Source organism: Branchiostoma lanceolatum, chromosome 8 (assembly GCF_035083965.1).
Source record: "Branchiostoma lanceolatum isolate klBraLanc5 chromosome 8, klBraLanc5.hap2, whole genome shotgun sequence".
Lineage (NCBI taxonomy): Eukaryota > Metazoa > Chordata > Leptocardii > Amphioxiformes > Branchiostomatidae > Branchiostoma > Branchiostoma lanceolatum.
This window is the reverse complement of record NC_089729.1, coordinates 16,398,911-16,413,173: the sequence shown is the minus strand read 5'-3', so window position 1 is coordinate 16,413,173 and position 14,263 is coordinate 16,398,911. Positions and strand designations below refer to the sequence as shown.

The following is a 14,263-nucleotide window of genomic DNA, read 5'->3' as shown; positions in this document are numbered from 1 at the left end:
GATACGTCAGGTCAAAGGTCGCACACATGTACTTTCAGGAAGGACAGAGCACGTCTTCAGTTTTTCACAAAAATATCAGTGTTTAGAACCGATCTTACTGTTCATTTGAACCCCAAAGGTATAGTACAACGTGTGGGTAATGAGGTGGTGCTTTTCTGCCATGACAGTCATTACGGCGAATTGAAAAGCTGAACATGTTGGTGTTGGGAGGGGGGGGGGCAAATTTATCATATAGATATAGTGCAAGGAGGTTATCTATATAACCTCCTTGCATAGTGCAAGGAGACTGCACTGATAGTAGAGTGGAGTAGAGTAGAGTAGAGTAGAGTAGAGTAGAGTAGAGTAGAGTAGAGTAGAGTAGAGTAGAGTAGAGTAGAGTAGTGTAGTGTAGAGTAGAGTAGAGTAGAGTAGAGTAGAGTAGTGTAGTGTAGAGTAGACGAGACGGTCAGGTAGGATTTTCTTTCAGTTTAGACAGCTCCTTAAAGAATCAAGGACACACAGTTTTGAACTTGAAGGAAGGATGTCTAGGGCTTGAAGAAGAAAGAAATTATCCTCTCTCAAGGATGAGGGCTTGAGATAATGAGTATACCAGAAAAATTCCACTGAGGATACTAAAGGACTCATCTTTTTCTGTTGCAGGTATCTGAAGTAAGGAGTGTCTTCAGGATTCAGCAACTTTCACAATCATGCTATCAGCATCACCATTGGTTAGGTCTGTTTTGAAGAGGACCAATCATCTCGGACTTACAAGAGTTCTGTCACAGGACAGTTCAAACCTGCACAGATACAGTTCTACAGCTTTAGTGTGTAGAAAACCACACTGCTCCTTTCAGTTACAAAACATCCACAGAAGTTGGCAAACTGCGGTGTTGTATCCTTCGTCAACGTGCCTCGTAAAGACCTTCCACTCAAACTTTCCTCGAATGAAGAACAGCAACAAGAAAGACAAGGAGTATGACGTTGTCTACCGTTACCCGTACATGCGCATCCTCGCAGCCGTCTCGCGTTTCAAAATCGCTCAAACAACGCTGATGGTTTTCATGGTGCCCATAACCGTTACCATGGCCGTGGAGGGCGACGTATCGTGGGCCGCGGTGAACACCGTGGTCGGCTTTGGAATCTTTTCTACTGTCATGTTGTACGTAATGAGCAACTACCTTCGAAAATTCGTTGGCGTCATTAGTATCAACCAATCAGGTGACAGTGTGAGACTCTCGCACCTTAACTTCTGGGGACGGAGAGAGGAGTTGTACGTTGATACCGACAACATCGTACTGATGACAGAAACAGGGGACAGGGAAGGCGAGATGTTCAAGAAATTCAAGGTGTATGACTCCGAACTAACCATGTACTACACCTTGAGGTTGGGTCAGATTACTGACAAGGAAAAGTTGGGTAGAATCTTAGGTACCATGGAGTGATGTCATTCACTGATTTTGTTAAACATGGTCAGACCATTTGCCATGATCTTCAGTACACTTGTTACCACCATTGTTAGGGTTGTCTTTGTGTACATCAACTACAAAGCTGTGTCTGAATGCTGTAAGTAAAAATAGGTATGAAACAGCACTGTATGTGCATAACCAAGAAACTCTGTTGGAATCTTGACAATATATGCACCTACATGAACTACACAGGTGTTATCTTGTGTATATTTTTTTTTGATAGTGAACTATGCTGTTTTATCATAGTTGTTAATTTGTTTATCAATAAAAATGGTGCTTCAGTCCGCTTTTTGCAAAAGAGGAACATAGACGCTGAGGTTTGGATACCAGGCGTCTGAATTTTGTCTTATGTAGTTCACCATCTATATCAAGGTTTGCTAATAATCCATGCATATCATGAGGTCTAGACAAGTCTTCTAAGAACATAACAAGAACACCAGGGCCAGAACACAGTAGCAATCAGATGAAAAGTCACACACATGCGAAAAAATACAATAGCAGAATGTAAGACGATTGTTTTATTTGTTAAAGGAAATTAAGTCTTACCGATATCATCTTTAATTACACTAGTCAGAACTTTGAGCAGGAAAGTAGAAAAAATAGTCTTACATTGAGTTATAGTTAGGCAGCTAAAGAGGCTAATCTCCAAGCAGATCTAACGGTTGCAAAGACCGTATCCAACTGGAAAAAGGAGTTTTACTGCAACCAATAAAAACTCCTTTTGCCAGTTGGATACGGTCTTTGCAGGCAAAAGGAGTTTTATTTCTTGCAAACGGAGTTTTTATTGGTTGCAATAAAAACTCCTTTTTCCAGTTGGATACGGTCTTTGCAACCCTTACTAACTTAGATCTGCCTGGAGATTATAAAGAGGCCACACCATGAGTCACTGCACCTGTCACTTACGCCACCTAGCGAAGTGTAATGGTAAGGGTAAAGTTTCTACAAGACCAACTTTTGGCCTGCCCACCCCCAATGTCTACCGTTCCCTTTTCCTTGCGTTTTAATAATTCTGTAAAATGTATCTGCCATTGAAAAGAGAAAAGGGGCGACTTAGAGAGAAATGAGATGGTATCATATGTGATATCACGGAGGTTAATTTTAACCTCCTTGGTGAAATTATGCAGAAAGATCGCCATGTCTGCAGCGCTAGCTCGCGTCAACTAACACCCGGGTCATATCAGTGCAGAGCGTCGGTGTATTAACAGTAATCAAGTGCACGCGACCTGCACACTGTGAGCCTGGCGCCCCCGCATCGTCATATTTCAAAATGTCAAGCATACATTTGTCTTTCTTAGCGGCATCTTGTTTATCGAGTTCCAAGTTCTAGGTCTTCTATCGATGGTTAGGCCGGATACAGACTCAGAGGACACCGGACTATAGCTAAACAAATCTGGGCATTAGTCTACCATGTCTACTACGGGTTCGGAGATACCTCAGACTTGGATATGAATGGAAAGAGATTGTAAACTCAACGTTGGCAATTGTTCACGTTGGTATTACAAGGAGTAGAATAGCCCAACGGACACCAAAAAATTCCTGCGGGTCTGCACACGTTGTCGCTCATAAAGAGGTTCTATTGAATAGAGATAGCAATACGGATATGATATTTCTCGGCGGAAACTAATAGCTTCATAAATCAAGGAGGTTTAAACCTCCTTGATTAAACCTATTCTAGATTGTTTCTCCAAGGAGGTTATATAGAGTCTATATAACCTCCTTGGTTTCTCCTACTGTAAATGCATTTAGCTGGCGGTAGGAAGGAAAATGAAGTTTTCACGGTGTTTATATAAGTACGCGGTTGAAATGATTCCTTTTCAGTCGTCATACTAAGTCATGGATTCGCAGGTAGAGAGGTCCCCGCGAAACGAAAACCCCCGCAAAAGTTTCAAGATAATAGTTCCGTGTGGTAGAGATTAATCTCCAAGCAGATCTATGCTATAGGTTGCTAAGACCGTATCGAACTGGCAGAGGAAGTTCGTTTTGCCCTCTTCCAGTTGGATACGGTCTTTGCAATCCATTGGGCCTGCTTGGAGACTAAATAGAGATTACAAAAACTCTATCAGGTGTGGAGATGTTTATGTCTTGATGACGTCAGCGTCTCAGAGAGGACATTCCGTCGAATTAACTTAAAGTCTAAAAGCCCAAGAAACAGAGCAGACAGATATGTACTTCCTGTACGCTACTCTCCGAGTAGAGAGGTTGGAGGGGGAGATCATTACCTTCTGAATGGCACCCGCTTTCTGACAAACCCCTCGCTCAAATCTGCAAGCAGATATAGAAAGGTAAAATCGTAACATTTCTTCACTCTCACGGATTTCGCGTGAACACCGGACGTTTCTGAAGCTTTAGAAACGTCACTATTTTGCCTGTCTGCATCTGCTTGGAGATTGCCCCTTCTCCAAGTTATATAGTTCTGCACGTCACTCGAAGTTCTGCTTCACTGAATAAGAAAATTTGACTTCAAAGAAGATGTAGAGAGAGAGAGATGAACTTGACATCAACAAAGGTTTGTGAATAGACTCAATGAAGTGCAAATCTTCCTGCCTTGCCAAGAACTATTTTAGTATCTACACAAGAAAGGCTTCTGTACTAACCCTCAAGCAGAGTATTGCTGAGGCAAGGAGGTTTAATCTCCTTGGCTGAGGGTAGAGAGTGACATAATCATAATTATAATTTGTCACGGTTTCTTCTTTCGGTCGCCAATACCAACGGTATAAAAAGACGTCAAAAAAAACCCAAAACCCAATCTCTGTAGTCTATTTGGTAGTACGTAGCATCGCGTGAGCGTGTGACAATCACTCGTCCGTTTCGTCGCGCTGTTTCCCTAACACCAAACTGTCCAGGCTTGTTTATACTTCACAAGACGTGTCTTAGTTTTGCACAGTGGACTGAAAAACAAAACGGCCCACTGATCACCCTGGGAACGGGACACCAATCTTGTTACCAGGGTATCTGTCACCCGGAAAGATATGACGGAGGTCAAGTGGACAGTGGCTACGGTTTACTGAAACAATGAACGTTCCCTAAGACATAAATTTTCTCCTACTCTCTCTCGGCCATCGTTCAAGTGCAACACCGTAAACAAAGTGACAGGAGGGCTTAAGGACCAGCTTAACAGTCGTGACACACACGAAGAAATAAAAGGAGGGCACTCTCGAGGCATGACAGCCTGTTTATTTTTGTAATCCTTGTTTCTGTTCAATCTTGGGACGTCCATGCAGTCCTGTCTGGCCCGATTTTTAACGACAGATGGAAGACAATGGGATATTTCATGCGGAATTTGTTGCGCAAACAACTTACACCTTTGTCATGCCCCTCCCCGAAGAATCTTTAATAACAAAACTATTTCTTCTGAGAATGGGAGCAAAATCTTGTTGTTTGTGGACAAATATTTCAAAGCCATATGGTTCGATAGATGGGAAAGTTCGTACAGGCCGCAAAGCAGTCTGGGAAGATGCTGGCATGTGATACGCACAGGTTGACATGTCAAGATAAGACACGTACAGTCATAACAGAGATATCTCGGGGGAGGAGTTTGCTGATTTTGTCCTAGAAAACATGGTAGCACAGGCACCACTGACTCCTTTTGTATCAAGTACGGACACCATGTAGAAATGATATCTACTCTCCAAGCAGAGGAGTGGGTCCGGCTGGTTTTTGACGTGTTTTTAGGCGGTTTTGTCGGGCTTTCTATCTTATTTCTTTTTTTAAGTCGCCAACACTGTCCAATCCACCCTGCATTCGCGACACACAAACAAAAAAAGACAAAATAGAAATCCCGACAAAAACGCCTAAAACGGCACGTCAAAAACCAACCGGACCCACTCCTCTGCTAGGAGAGTAATATAAGAAAACCAGTTTCTCTGCCCTGTATATGTAAATGTGTATTTGTGTTTCCGCACTATTGTAGTCAGCATAACTGAAGAACCTCTTGATGGATAACGATGATATTTGGTATGTGGGCAGGTGTTATGAAGCCGAAAGTCAAGGTAGATTTTGGGCCCCCTGGTATATGACCTTGGTACTGCAGCAGAACTTCCGTTTTTGTATCTTTTGACCTGGACGTGCTATGGTCTTGTTTCACGAGATTTCCGCCAACGGTGTTCAGGTCAACATTGCATGGACGTACGTTTCAGCTGATATGTCCATTGTGGGAGATACGTAGACGGGAACTTTGTTTATTATGCCGTTCCACCTACTGAACTGATGACAAACAGTGCCGCCATATTTCATGCTCACCAAAAAAAGACGATGTTTACAGTAAAATACACTGTAAACGCTGTTGAGTAGGCCACCTGCCATGCCTACTCTGCTTAAAGGAGTCCTAAACTCCAGAAGGAGGTGTTATTTTCCACTAGAGTATGTATCAATCAATACATAATCAGACGATTTTGTACAGAATTCCGCTTGTGGTGAATTACACAAGGTGTTTTTTAAGACAATATGATACTCACTAAACCCCTGCAGACCCTACCAGTGTATTCCCTATGGGTAAACATACATTTTTAAACGTGGATATTTTCGGCGTAAATGAGGGTGGTTAAGCACAATAAGAAGGCCAATTGTTAATAAGATATAAAAGAACACATAGCATGACGAGTTTTTCTTAACCACCCTGACATTCTTTTTGTAATCTAACTTTTGTCAGGCATTGTCAGGCACATTGTAAAAAACACATAGGCTGAGGGTCACCTGGAGAATTCGGTAGAATACTGAATACTTTTGGATGCGCACGGGACTAGTGGGTACTTTATCGTATACTGTAAAAAATATTCATTTCTACTTCCTAAAATTACCATCCATTGGAAAACAACTACCCCCTCTGGAGTTGATTGTGGGTAGTTACAAGGTCTTACAACGGTCTAGAGCATCTACAATACTTACTTGCAACCAAAGCAATATTAGGGCCCCCAAAAAAAAGAAATTAAAGAATGCTGAAATCGTTATGGTAGTGACATTTACTAACATTGTTTAGCACATTTGCGTAATAACTTCATACTTTAATTAATGATTTTAAAACCGTGCAAAATCGTGCTGTACGATGATCCCCTTAGTTTCACGGGCCTACAAAAACTCCGGCCTCAATCTTCAGTGAGTCCTCACATCACAACGACGTCATATTTTTTCATCATGGGCGTTGCTATACATTGTGAAAATGTTGTTTGAACTAATCATGTATAGCCTTGACTAAATAAATTGACTTTCAAAATCCGATTTTTTGGCCCTAATATTGCTTGGGTTTCCTTAGGGTGACTTCAATACGACAGTGATTCCCCAGTTGCGGCCATGGAACTGTAGGTTTTTGACGCTGTGATGCACACCAGCCCTTTTTTAGAAGCGTTAGCTCTTTAAGTGTTGAATCTGTCCATGCCCACTTTCAAGAATGCACACCAAGCCTTTACAGAAGGATCAGCCAAAAGGGACTAACTTTTATATCGTTGCAGAAAATATTTCTCGATATGCCACGAGAATTTATCCCTGAAAGCATGTGACCAGAGTTTTTTTTTTTATTCATTTTTTAACGATATCGCTCAATGCAAGGCCGTAAGAGGCCACTTCTCAGCATTGAACTTAATTGGACTAATGTGGCATAGGTGAGACAGCGGTGTGTGTTTGTTTTGAAGGTTTGTAGGTTGTATTCGGGAGGAAAGCAGTGGACTGGGAGGGAATTCCAAAGTTTTGCAGTTCGTGGAAAAAAGCTGTTGCTGTAGAATTACTTTGAGGCAGGTAGTTGTACAGTATAGTGGTGTGAGTCAGAGGAGAACCTGGTAGTACGCTGAAAAAGTCTCTGTGGTGGGACGAGTTGTGAAAGTTCTTCGGAACACTGGCCGGAAGTATCTATAGAATAGAGAGAGTTGTCTGTAATTTTTCCTCCTGTCTGGGTGACGACAAATGTGAAGATTAGAACTTTTACACGTGTCATTATCGTTCCTCCTTTAGATAAGCACCAAGTGGCTCAAATTAGGCTGAAGTTCGGTGTGCCCGCGCACCGATAGCCGAGGTGGTGGTGTGATGAACAGGAGTTTAACGGACTGCGCCCTGGAAAGGAGGGCTGGCATACCTCACAAGATAAGAAGTGCTACAGTGACGTCTTATATCTTAACTTGTTGTGTGCCAGATGGTGCGTAAGTCCCAGATTGTTTTAAGGAGAGCCATTACACTCAAGGATATCGTTGCTGGGTAGGGGGATTGTTTTGGACTCGATATTGAAGTGCATTGAGAGAGATCCGCTGACCCCTACAGTTAACCATTACATTAGTACTGACAGGGAGTCGTAGAAGGAATTCTATGTGCGCGGGGAATGCTACAGGTCTTGCACGGAATGTCGCGACTGTCCAGAATCTTCCTCAGTTTTCCCGCCACATACTACATCGCTTAAGCGCTGTGGAGTGATATTGAGCCTTGGAACAAACCACTAGTACTCTATGGTTTTGTAGCGCCTGGAATATGTAACTACTTCTCAGTACGTAAGTAAATAAATAAGTAACGAAAGTAAGACACGGGCGTGAATTTATGATTCGTCAGTAGACAAACAGGTGCTCTCTTGTCTTTATAAAAAAAACTAGAGTTCCACGAACACATTATCTTCGCCAAATAATCAAGGCTTATCATGGAGAGTGATTAATATTTACGTGCTTATCACCCCCTGCAAATTTGATCATGCACCATACCATTTGGAAGTTATGATGGGGCGAATGAGTCCAGTCTAGATATGGTTAAAAATCATTTGGTGGTACAGGACTAGTATGTGTGTAGAGTGTGCTGATATATGTTATAACTGGTCATGAAAAAATATGAGTATGTTGATATTATATGGGCCACAAAGGTTCGATATTGCAGTGTTGTAAGTTGAAAGTGATGATGAAATAGTACAGTCAATATATATGAATATAGAATAAATCTGGCTGGTGGTTGGCGTGTTTTTAGGTGTTTTTGTCCTGCTGGGCTTTCTATTTTGTCCCTATTTCGTTATGTCGCCAACCGTGTTGAACAAAAATGCCTAAACTGAACGCGTTAAACCAGCAGGACCCACACCTCTGCTTGGAGAATAGTTTATTTATTTGACCTACATGTACGTTTATGCAAGGCCATCTGTTTACATGACCTGACACTGTCCCATGTCCCATTGAAATGCAGTAGGTTAACAAACTTTCCTTACTAATTATGCAAATTAGCTCCTGATTTGCATAATTAGTCATTGATAATGTAAAGCACCATCTGAGCTCTCTACATACCAAACATCACGACGATCTGTCGACCCCTTCTCAAGTTATTCATGTCCGAATGTCAAAATAAAAACACCCACTGCAGTTCTAAACAAGCCGCTAGGGAGCCAAAATTTACAGAACTTACTTTCTGTGGCATGAACTATCTACCACACAAAAATCATGACCATAGCATATGCCCCCTACGTTTTGAAGCTCCGCTGCAGTACCTTAGGTACCCGCTAGAAGGCCCATTATCGAACTTGACCTTCCTTTCTGTAAACCCTACCCATCCACTAAATATCATACGGATCCATCTACAGCTTCTTGAGTTATGCTGGCGACATACAAATACACATCAACACAAAGCCCGCTGCAGTACCAACGGAAAATACCAGGGGAACCATTTTTTAACTTGACCCACGTTTTCACAACATCTACACACCTGCAAAAAATCATGAAGATCCATCAACGTTTCCGTCACTTTTTTTGCCTACATACAAACACAAAAAAATGTAAAGTCTGCTGCAGTACTGTTGAAAAACGCAAGGTGAACTATTTTCGAACTTAAGTTTCCTTTGCACAACCACTACACACCTACCAAAAATCATAAAGATTCGTTGAAGCTTTCTTGAGTTATGCTCCTGACATACATTCAGACCCACCCAACAGATTTTTCAACCGAAAACATAATCTTCTCCGAGTACAAGTACTCGGCGAAGATAAAAAGAAACTTTTGCGACGACCCCCGATCATGAGTTGTAGTTTGGCCTTTATCTGATAGCATCGGGTGATCAGACACATGTGGATGTCGTCCCTTGAGCACGCTTGCTACAAATCCTGTCCTAACCAATATCCATTTAATTTCCTGGTAGATATACGAGGTAGGCTTATGTAGGGCCCTGTGGTTGCCACTTAAAAAGAATAGACTGTAAGTAGTCAAGAACTGCAAAAAGAAGAACAGGAGTTCGGAGACCTCAAATCTCCATGAAATATATATTATGCAAATTAGACCTACATTTGCATAATCTATATTCAACTATGTTCACTGTCACATGACTTCCAAATACAACAAGTATGACATTCCAGTTATCTACCAATATGGAATTACATTATTTTCTCAGTAGTTATGCAAATTAGGTCTTCATTTGCATAACTTTTATCTATCAATGTCCTTTTATTTCTCAGTTACAACATATGTTGAATTTTTAACTGTCGCACCGGTGACGGAGTGGGTTTATCAAATGCCCCTTGAATTATGCAAATGAGATTCTGATTTGCATTATCAGCATTTCAAGTACTAGTAACACTTAAGCTATCCACATAATAGAATCAAATATACAGGTTTGGTAGTGTACCCCTTTGTGGTTTGACCACCAGCTGTTGGGACCCGGGGAATTCTTGTCCCAGATTTGAAACTAACAGGTGTGAGCTACCACAACATGCCTAGAATGGAAGTATAGATTTTCCTCATTACTTAGGCAAATTCAGTCCCTATTTGCATAATTTGCAATTCATTGTGTACATCTCTGTCTGAGCTACCTGCATAGTAAATAACATGAAAATCTGTTGCTCCTTTCTTCAGTTATTCTCCTTAGAAGATTTTGACAAATACGCCATTGCAGTTCCAGTGACACATACCAGAGGGCCCAAAATCGACCTTGGCCTTTCTCCTCCCAACACCTACTTACATACCAAATACCATTACAATCCATCTACATGTTCTTCAGTTATGCTGACTTTAAGCATCCGGAGACACACACATACACGCACGCAAACACACTCAAAACAATATCCCCATGAAAAAGGCTTTCTTCATGGAGATAACAAGTATAGAGGCGTGCCTCCGATCATAATTTTCCTCTCTAACTACCTAGGCAATTGTGTTGGCACTGCAATACCTACTAGTAGTCACCGTCCTACTTTAGTCTAGAAAGCAGATATTATTAGTTAAGGTCCTGATGACCAGCTTCTCCCAAACAAATACGGAAATCAGAAAACTTCGTCGTTTCTTTGCACTACTTTATCACAAAAGTGCCCCGCTGTACCCACCATGCCAGTGGTTTAATTTCTTAAAACAAAGTTCTGCTCTAACAGTTGAAGGTCGTAGGTGTGTATGAAACAAAGAAGGAATGTCCTTCAAAAACACTCGATGTTTTCGGACACAAAGTTGCAAGTTTCCCGTTCGCTTCACACAGTGTTAACATATCAAGCACGTTCTCGCGTCCGTTGAACAAAAAGCTGAGTCGCCCATCCTCGATCACAACCGTATGTTTACTGGCTACCCTGTGATGTTCAAGAGCGCTGTGATCAAATTGTGTTTCCTACTCAAAAGGATCTCGGATAAAAGACCGTTGGTGGTCGCCTAGCACCAATTTTCACTTCCACCAAGAGGCCTTAATGAGACGTCATCAACGCCACGACCACCTGGACTGTTCACCTCCACGTGGACACAATGGTCCACAAAATAACCGCCGCCCCCCTCCCCATCCTCCACAACCAGCTGCTGGTATCCTTTGTTTGAGTCGAAATAACGCCCAGAGCATGACATCGGAGCTGAAGGGACCAAACTGTTCTTGACCATAAGAAGCACTACTTGTAGTCCCCGTGTATAGAGAGCTTTCATATTAGAAGTGCCCTGTCCAACAATCGCGGGTAACCCCTGACGTATTTAACGGACGTTCTTTTCAGCAGGAGAGGAACGCCTTTTTAATTTGACTACGTGCACCTGTACCGTTTGTGGGAATAAGTAGGGGGAAGCGTGCCCTTGTAACGGGCTCTCAGACACTGAGGATGCTAGGGGGACTTTTCACTTACTGAAGCTTAAGAAATAGGGATTGGTGTATATATGCAGGTTCAAAGACTTACACGGTTTGGTCTTCGCTTCCTGTCCTAGTTAGTCCTTCACTTATTTCAAAGAACCGGCTGGTCGGAAAACAGGTCTTCACAGTGTTTTGGGGAATCGGTCGTGTTTTGCTTCTATCGGTGTCGCATAACACCGGAGAAGCTTTTTTTTTAAACAGAGGCAACTGCAAGGTTACATTGTTCGATGATGCAGCTTTCAAAGCAACGAACACCTGATATGAGTAGGGCTAGCTAGTTTGCCTTTAGAAGGACATTCGAAGAGGAATATCCTTCCTAATGCTGACACTGAAGTGGAGCGGTGGAAGGGTGTTTGGCCCAGACCCCAGAGGCCCTGGGTTCGAATCCGGGGTCCTCTGATTTATCCCGTTGACGTCATGCGGCTTATGCCCTTACGAAAGGACACTCCTCATTTCACTCAGGTGAAAATGCGTACCTAGCTTCGGCTAGGCACGTCCCTAGGATAGGACGTTAAATGGAGGTCCCGCACGTGTTTGAGGAGAGCCACACCTCGAGCACGTAAAATAACTCACCACACTTATCGAAAAGAGTAGGGGTCCTTCCCAGTGTGAGTGGATCAAACCTTACAGTCGGTGTATAGGCTACAGAATCTTCAGCAAGTTGAATTTTGGAACCGGTAGCCTCAGAGAGAAAGAAAGAAAGCAAGAAAGACAGCAAGAAAGACAGAAAGAAAGAAAGAAGGAAAGAAAGAAGGAAAGAAAGAAAGAAAGAAAGAAAGAAAGAAAGAAAGAAAGAAAGAAAGAAAGAAAGAAAGAAAGAAAGAAAGAAAGAAAGAAAGAAAGAAAGAAAGAAAGAAAGAAAGAAAGAAAGAAAGAAAGAAAGAAAGAAAAAGGAGAAGAAGAAGATGCAGAAGACATCGCAGGTGAGATATTGTTCGGTATTGTCCTTATAACGCGCACAGATGGCTTCTACTTATACTGTGCGAAGTTGTACAGCGTTCAGTGCCAGTTTAGTCTTTCGGGCCGTCGTGTCCGCCCGTTCTCGTCCATTGTCCTGGTTCTCGCCAGTCTAGACGGGCCCGCTGGTTTCTTGCCCTTTCGTGGTTTCACCCCGACTTCCTCTTTTGTTCCGGACCATTCTAGAAGTTCATTCGGTTACCATACCAACAGATGAGGTTGACCTCTCTCGTAACTCATCGGTCAAGACGGTTGTCAAGGCGGCGTGGCGCCACTACTACCGTTTGGTAAAAGCTACGAGGCCACTGTGGCTGCTGGGATAATAGGCGAAAAACAAGGGCGAGCACATTTTGTTTCACATTTCTTGGCACTTCAATTCGAATTCTCCACGAAGTCAAGGAAAACCTGTTCATCTCGATCATGGAAGGCTGGTTTGAAGGGAAGAATTCTGCCAGAAGTTTCAATGTGGATAAAAAAAGGAAATTGTGCAGTTTCGCGTTGGTGATTATCTATGATCTGCGGACAAATTTGTATCTAAAGCAGATGCACAAGAGACCCAGGCAATATTAGGGTTCGAAAAATCGGATTCTGAAAGTCAATTTATCTAGTCATTTCTATACATGATTAGTTCAAACAACTCTATCACAATATATAGTAACGTCCATCATGCAAAAAGACGACGTTATTGTGATGTGAGAACTCACTGAAAATCGTAGCCGGAGTTTTTGTAGGCTCACAAAACTAAGGGGATCATTGTATGGCATGTTTTTGCACGGTTTTAAAATGCTCAAAGTGTGAAGTTATTACACAAATGTGCTAGACAGTGTTAGTAAATGTCACTACCATAAAGATTTCAGTATTTCTTTAATTTCCATTTTTCGGCCCTAAAATTGCTTTGGTTGCCTGGATGACTAAAATTGAGACTGATTTCTATTGCGCAAAACATTGAAAAGTGGAAAACGGTCTCCAATCTAAATCTGCTAGTTTGCAGGCTCCTTTGTATTCTTCCAGATTGTTTTTCATCTTATCAAAACGATGGATGATATCAATCCACAGCCCACAGGTGTTATAATCTCCAAGCAGATGTAGGGTCGGGCTCAGTGCACTAAAAATACGTCACCTAAACACGCGTAAAACACTGAAACTGGGGAGGATCTTACACATCTGCTTGGAGATAACATTCAAATCACCACAAATGTGCCAAAGAGACAAATCTGTTCGGTCATACTGTCCACAGTGTACACCTCTTGTTGGTCGTTACCACTGGTTATAGCAGACACTCAACGAGTCAACATAGCTACCTGTCTTACAATCGAGACTAGAATCCCTTTCCTCGTTAAAACCTGACCTAGGAAGGTGTTTTTCTAAAACCCCCCGTACAAAAGACTCCATGGAGAGAGCCCTTGCTGAGATGCTAAAGAGGCGTCCCAACTAGAAGGGGTCACCTATGTCACACCTCATTAAGGTAGACAGGTGCCTTCAAACGGCCCCGCCACACCCTGAGTCTACACCCCAGTTCTTCAGCGGAGGGGGTGGTCAGCACGCCGGGCAGGTGGGACGACAATCACTCCGCAGTTCTTACCGCTAGAGCTCATTAGAACGGCTCAACTGAAAGCCTAACCGGAGACGCCATTGTCTCAGTAAGGTCTCCGATCCTATGAAATGCCCATTTCGAGTCTCTATGCAGACGCCCCACTTGGGGGGAACACACATGGCATTGATTTAGCATGGTGTCAAGTCCTGCATCGTTTTGAATGTACTAAAATACAGAAATTACAACTGTATTGTGCTTCTTTAATAGTCATGATTGAGACGTTGGTGTGTGGTCGAATTC

General features: G+C 42.4%; 1 protein-coding gene across 1 annotated transcript; it reads left to right on the top strand.

Annotated features, from left to right (window-relative positions):
• Window positions 1–5: 5 nt before the first annotated feature.
• Window positions 6–1,767, top strand: LOC136439773 (transmembrane protein 186-like). Its single transcript, XM_066435341.1, has 2 exons — window positions 6–118; window positions 640–1,767. The coding sequence occupies exon 2, from the start codon at window positions 687–689 to the stop codon at window positions 1,419–1,421; it is 735 nt and encodes a 244-aa protein (XP_066291438.1). The 5' UTR covers window positions 6–118; window positions 640–686; the 3' UTR covers window positions 1,422–1,767.
• The last annotated feature ends 12,496 nt before the right edge of the window (window positions 1,768–14,263 follow it).

Excerpts from the sequence above, each read along its gene's own strand:
- LOC136439773 (XM_066435341.1), top strand. The coding sequence starts at position 687 with ATGCTATCAGCATCACCATTGGTTAGGTCTGTTTTGAAGAGGACCAAT.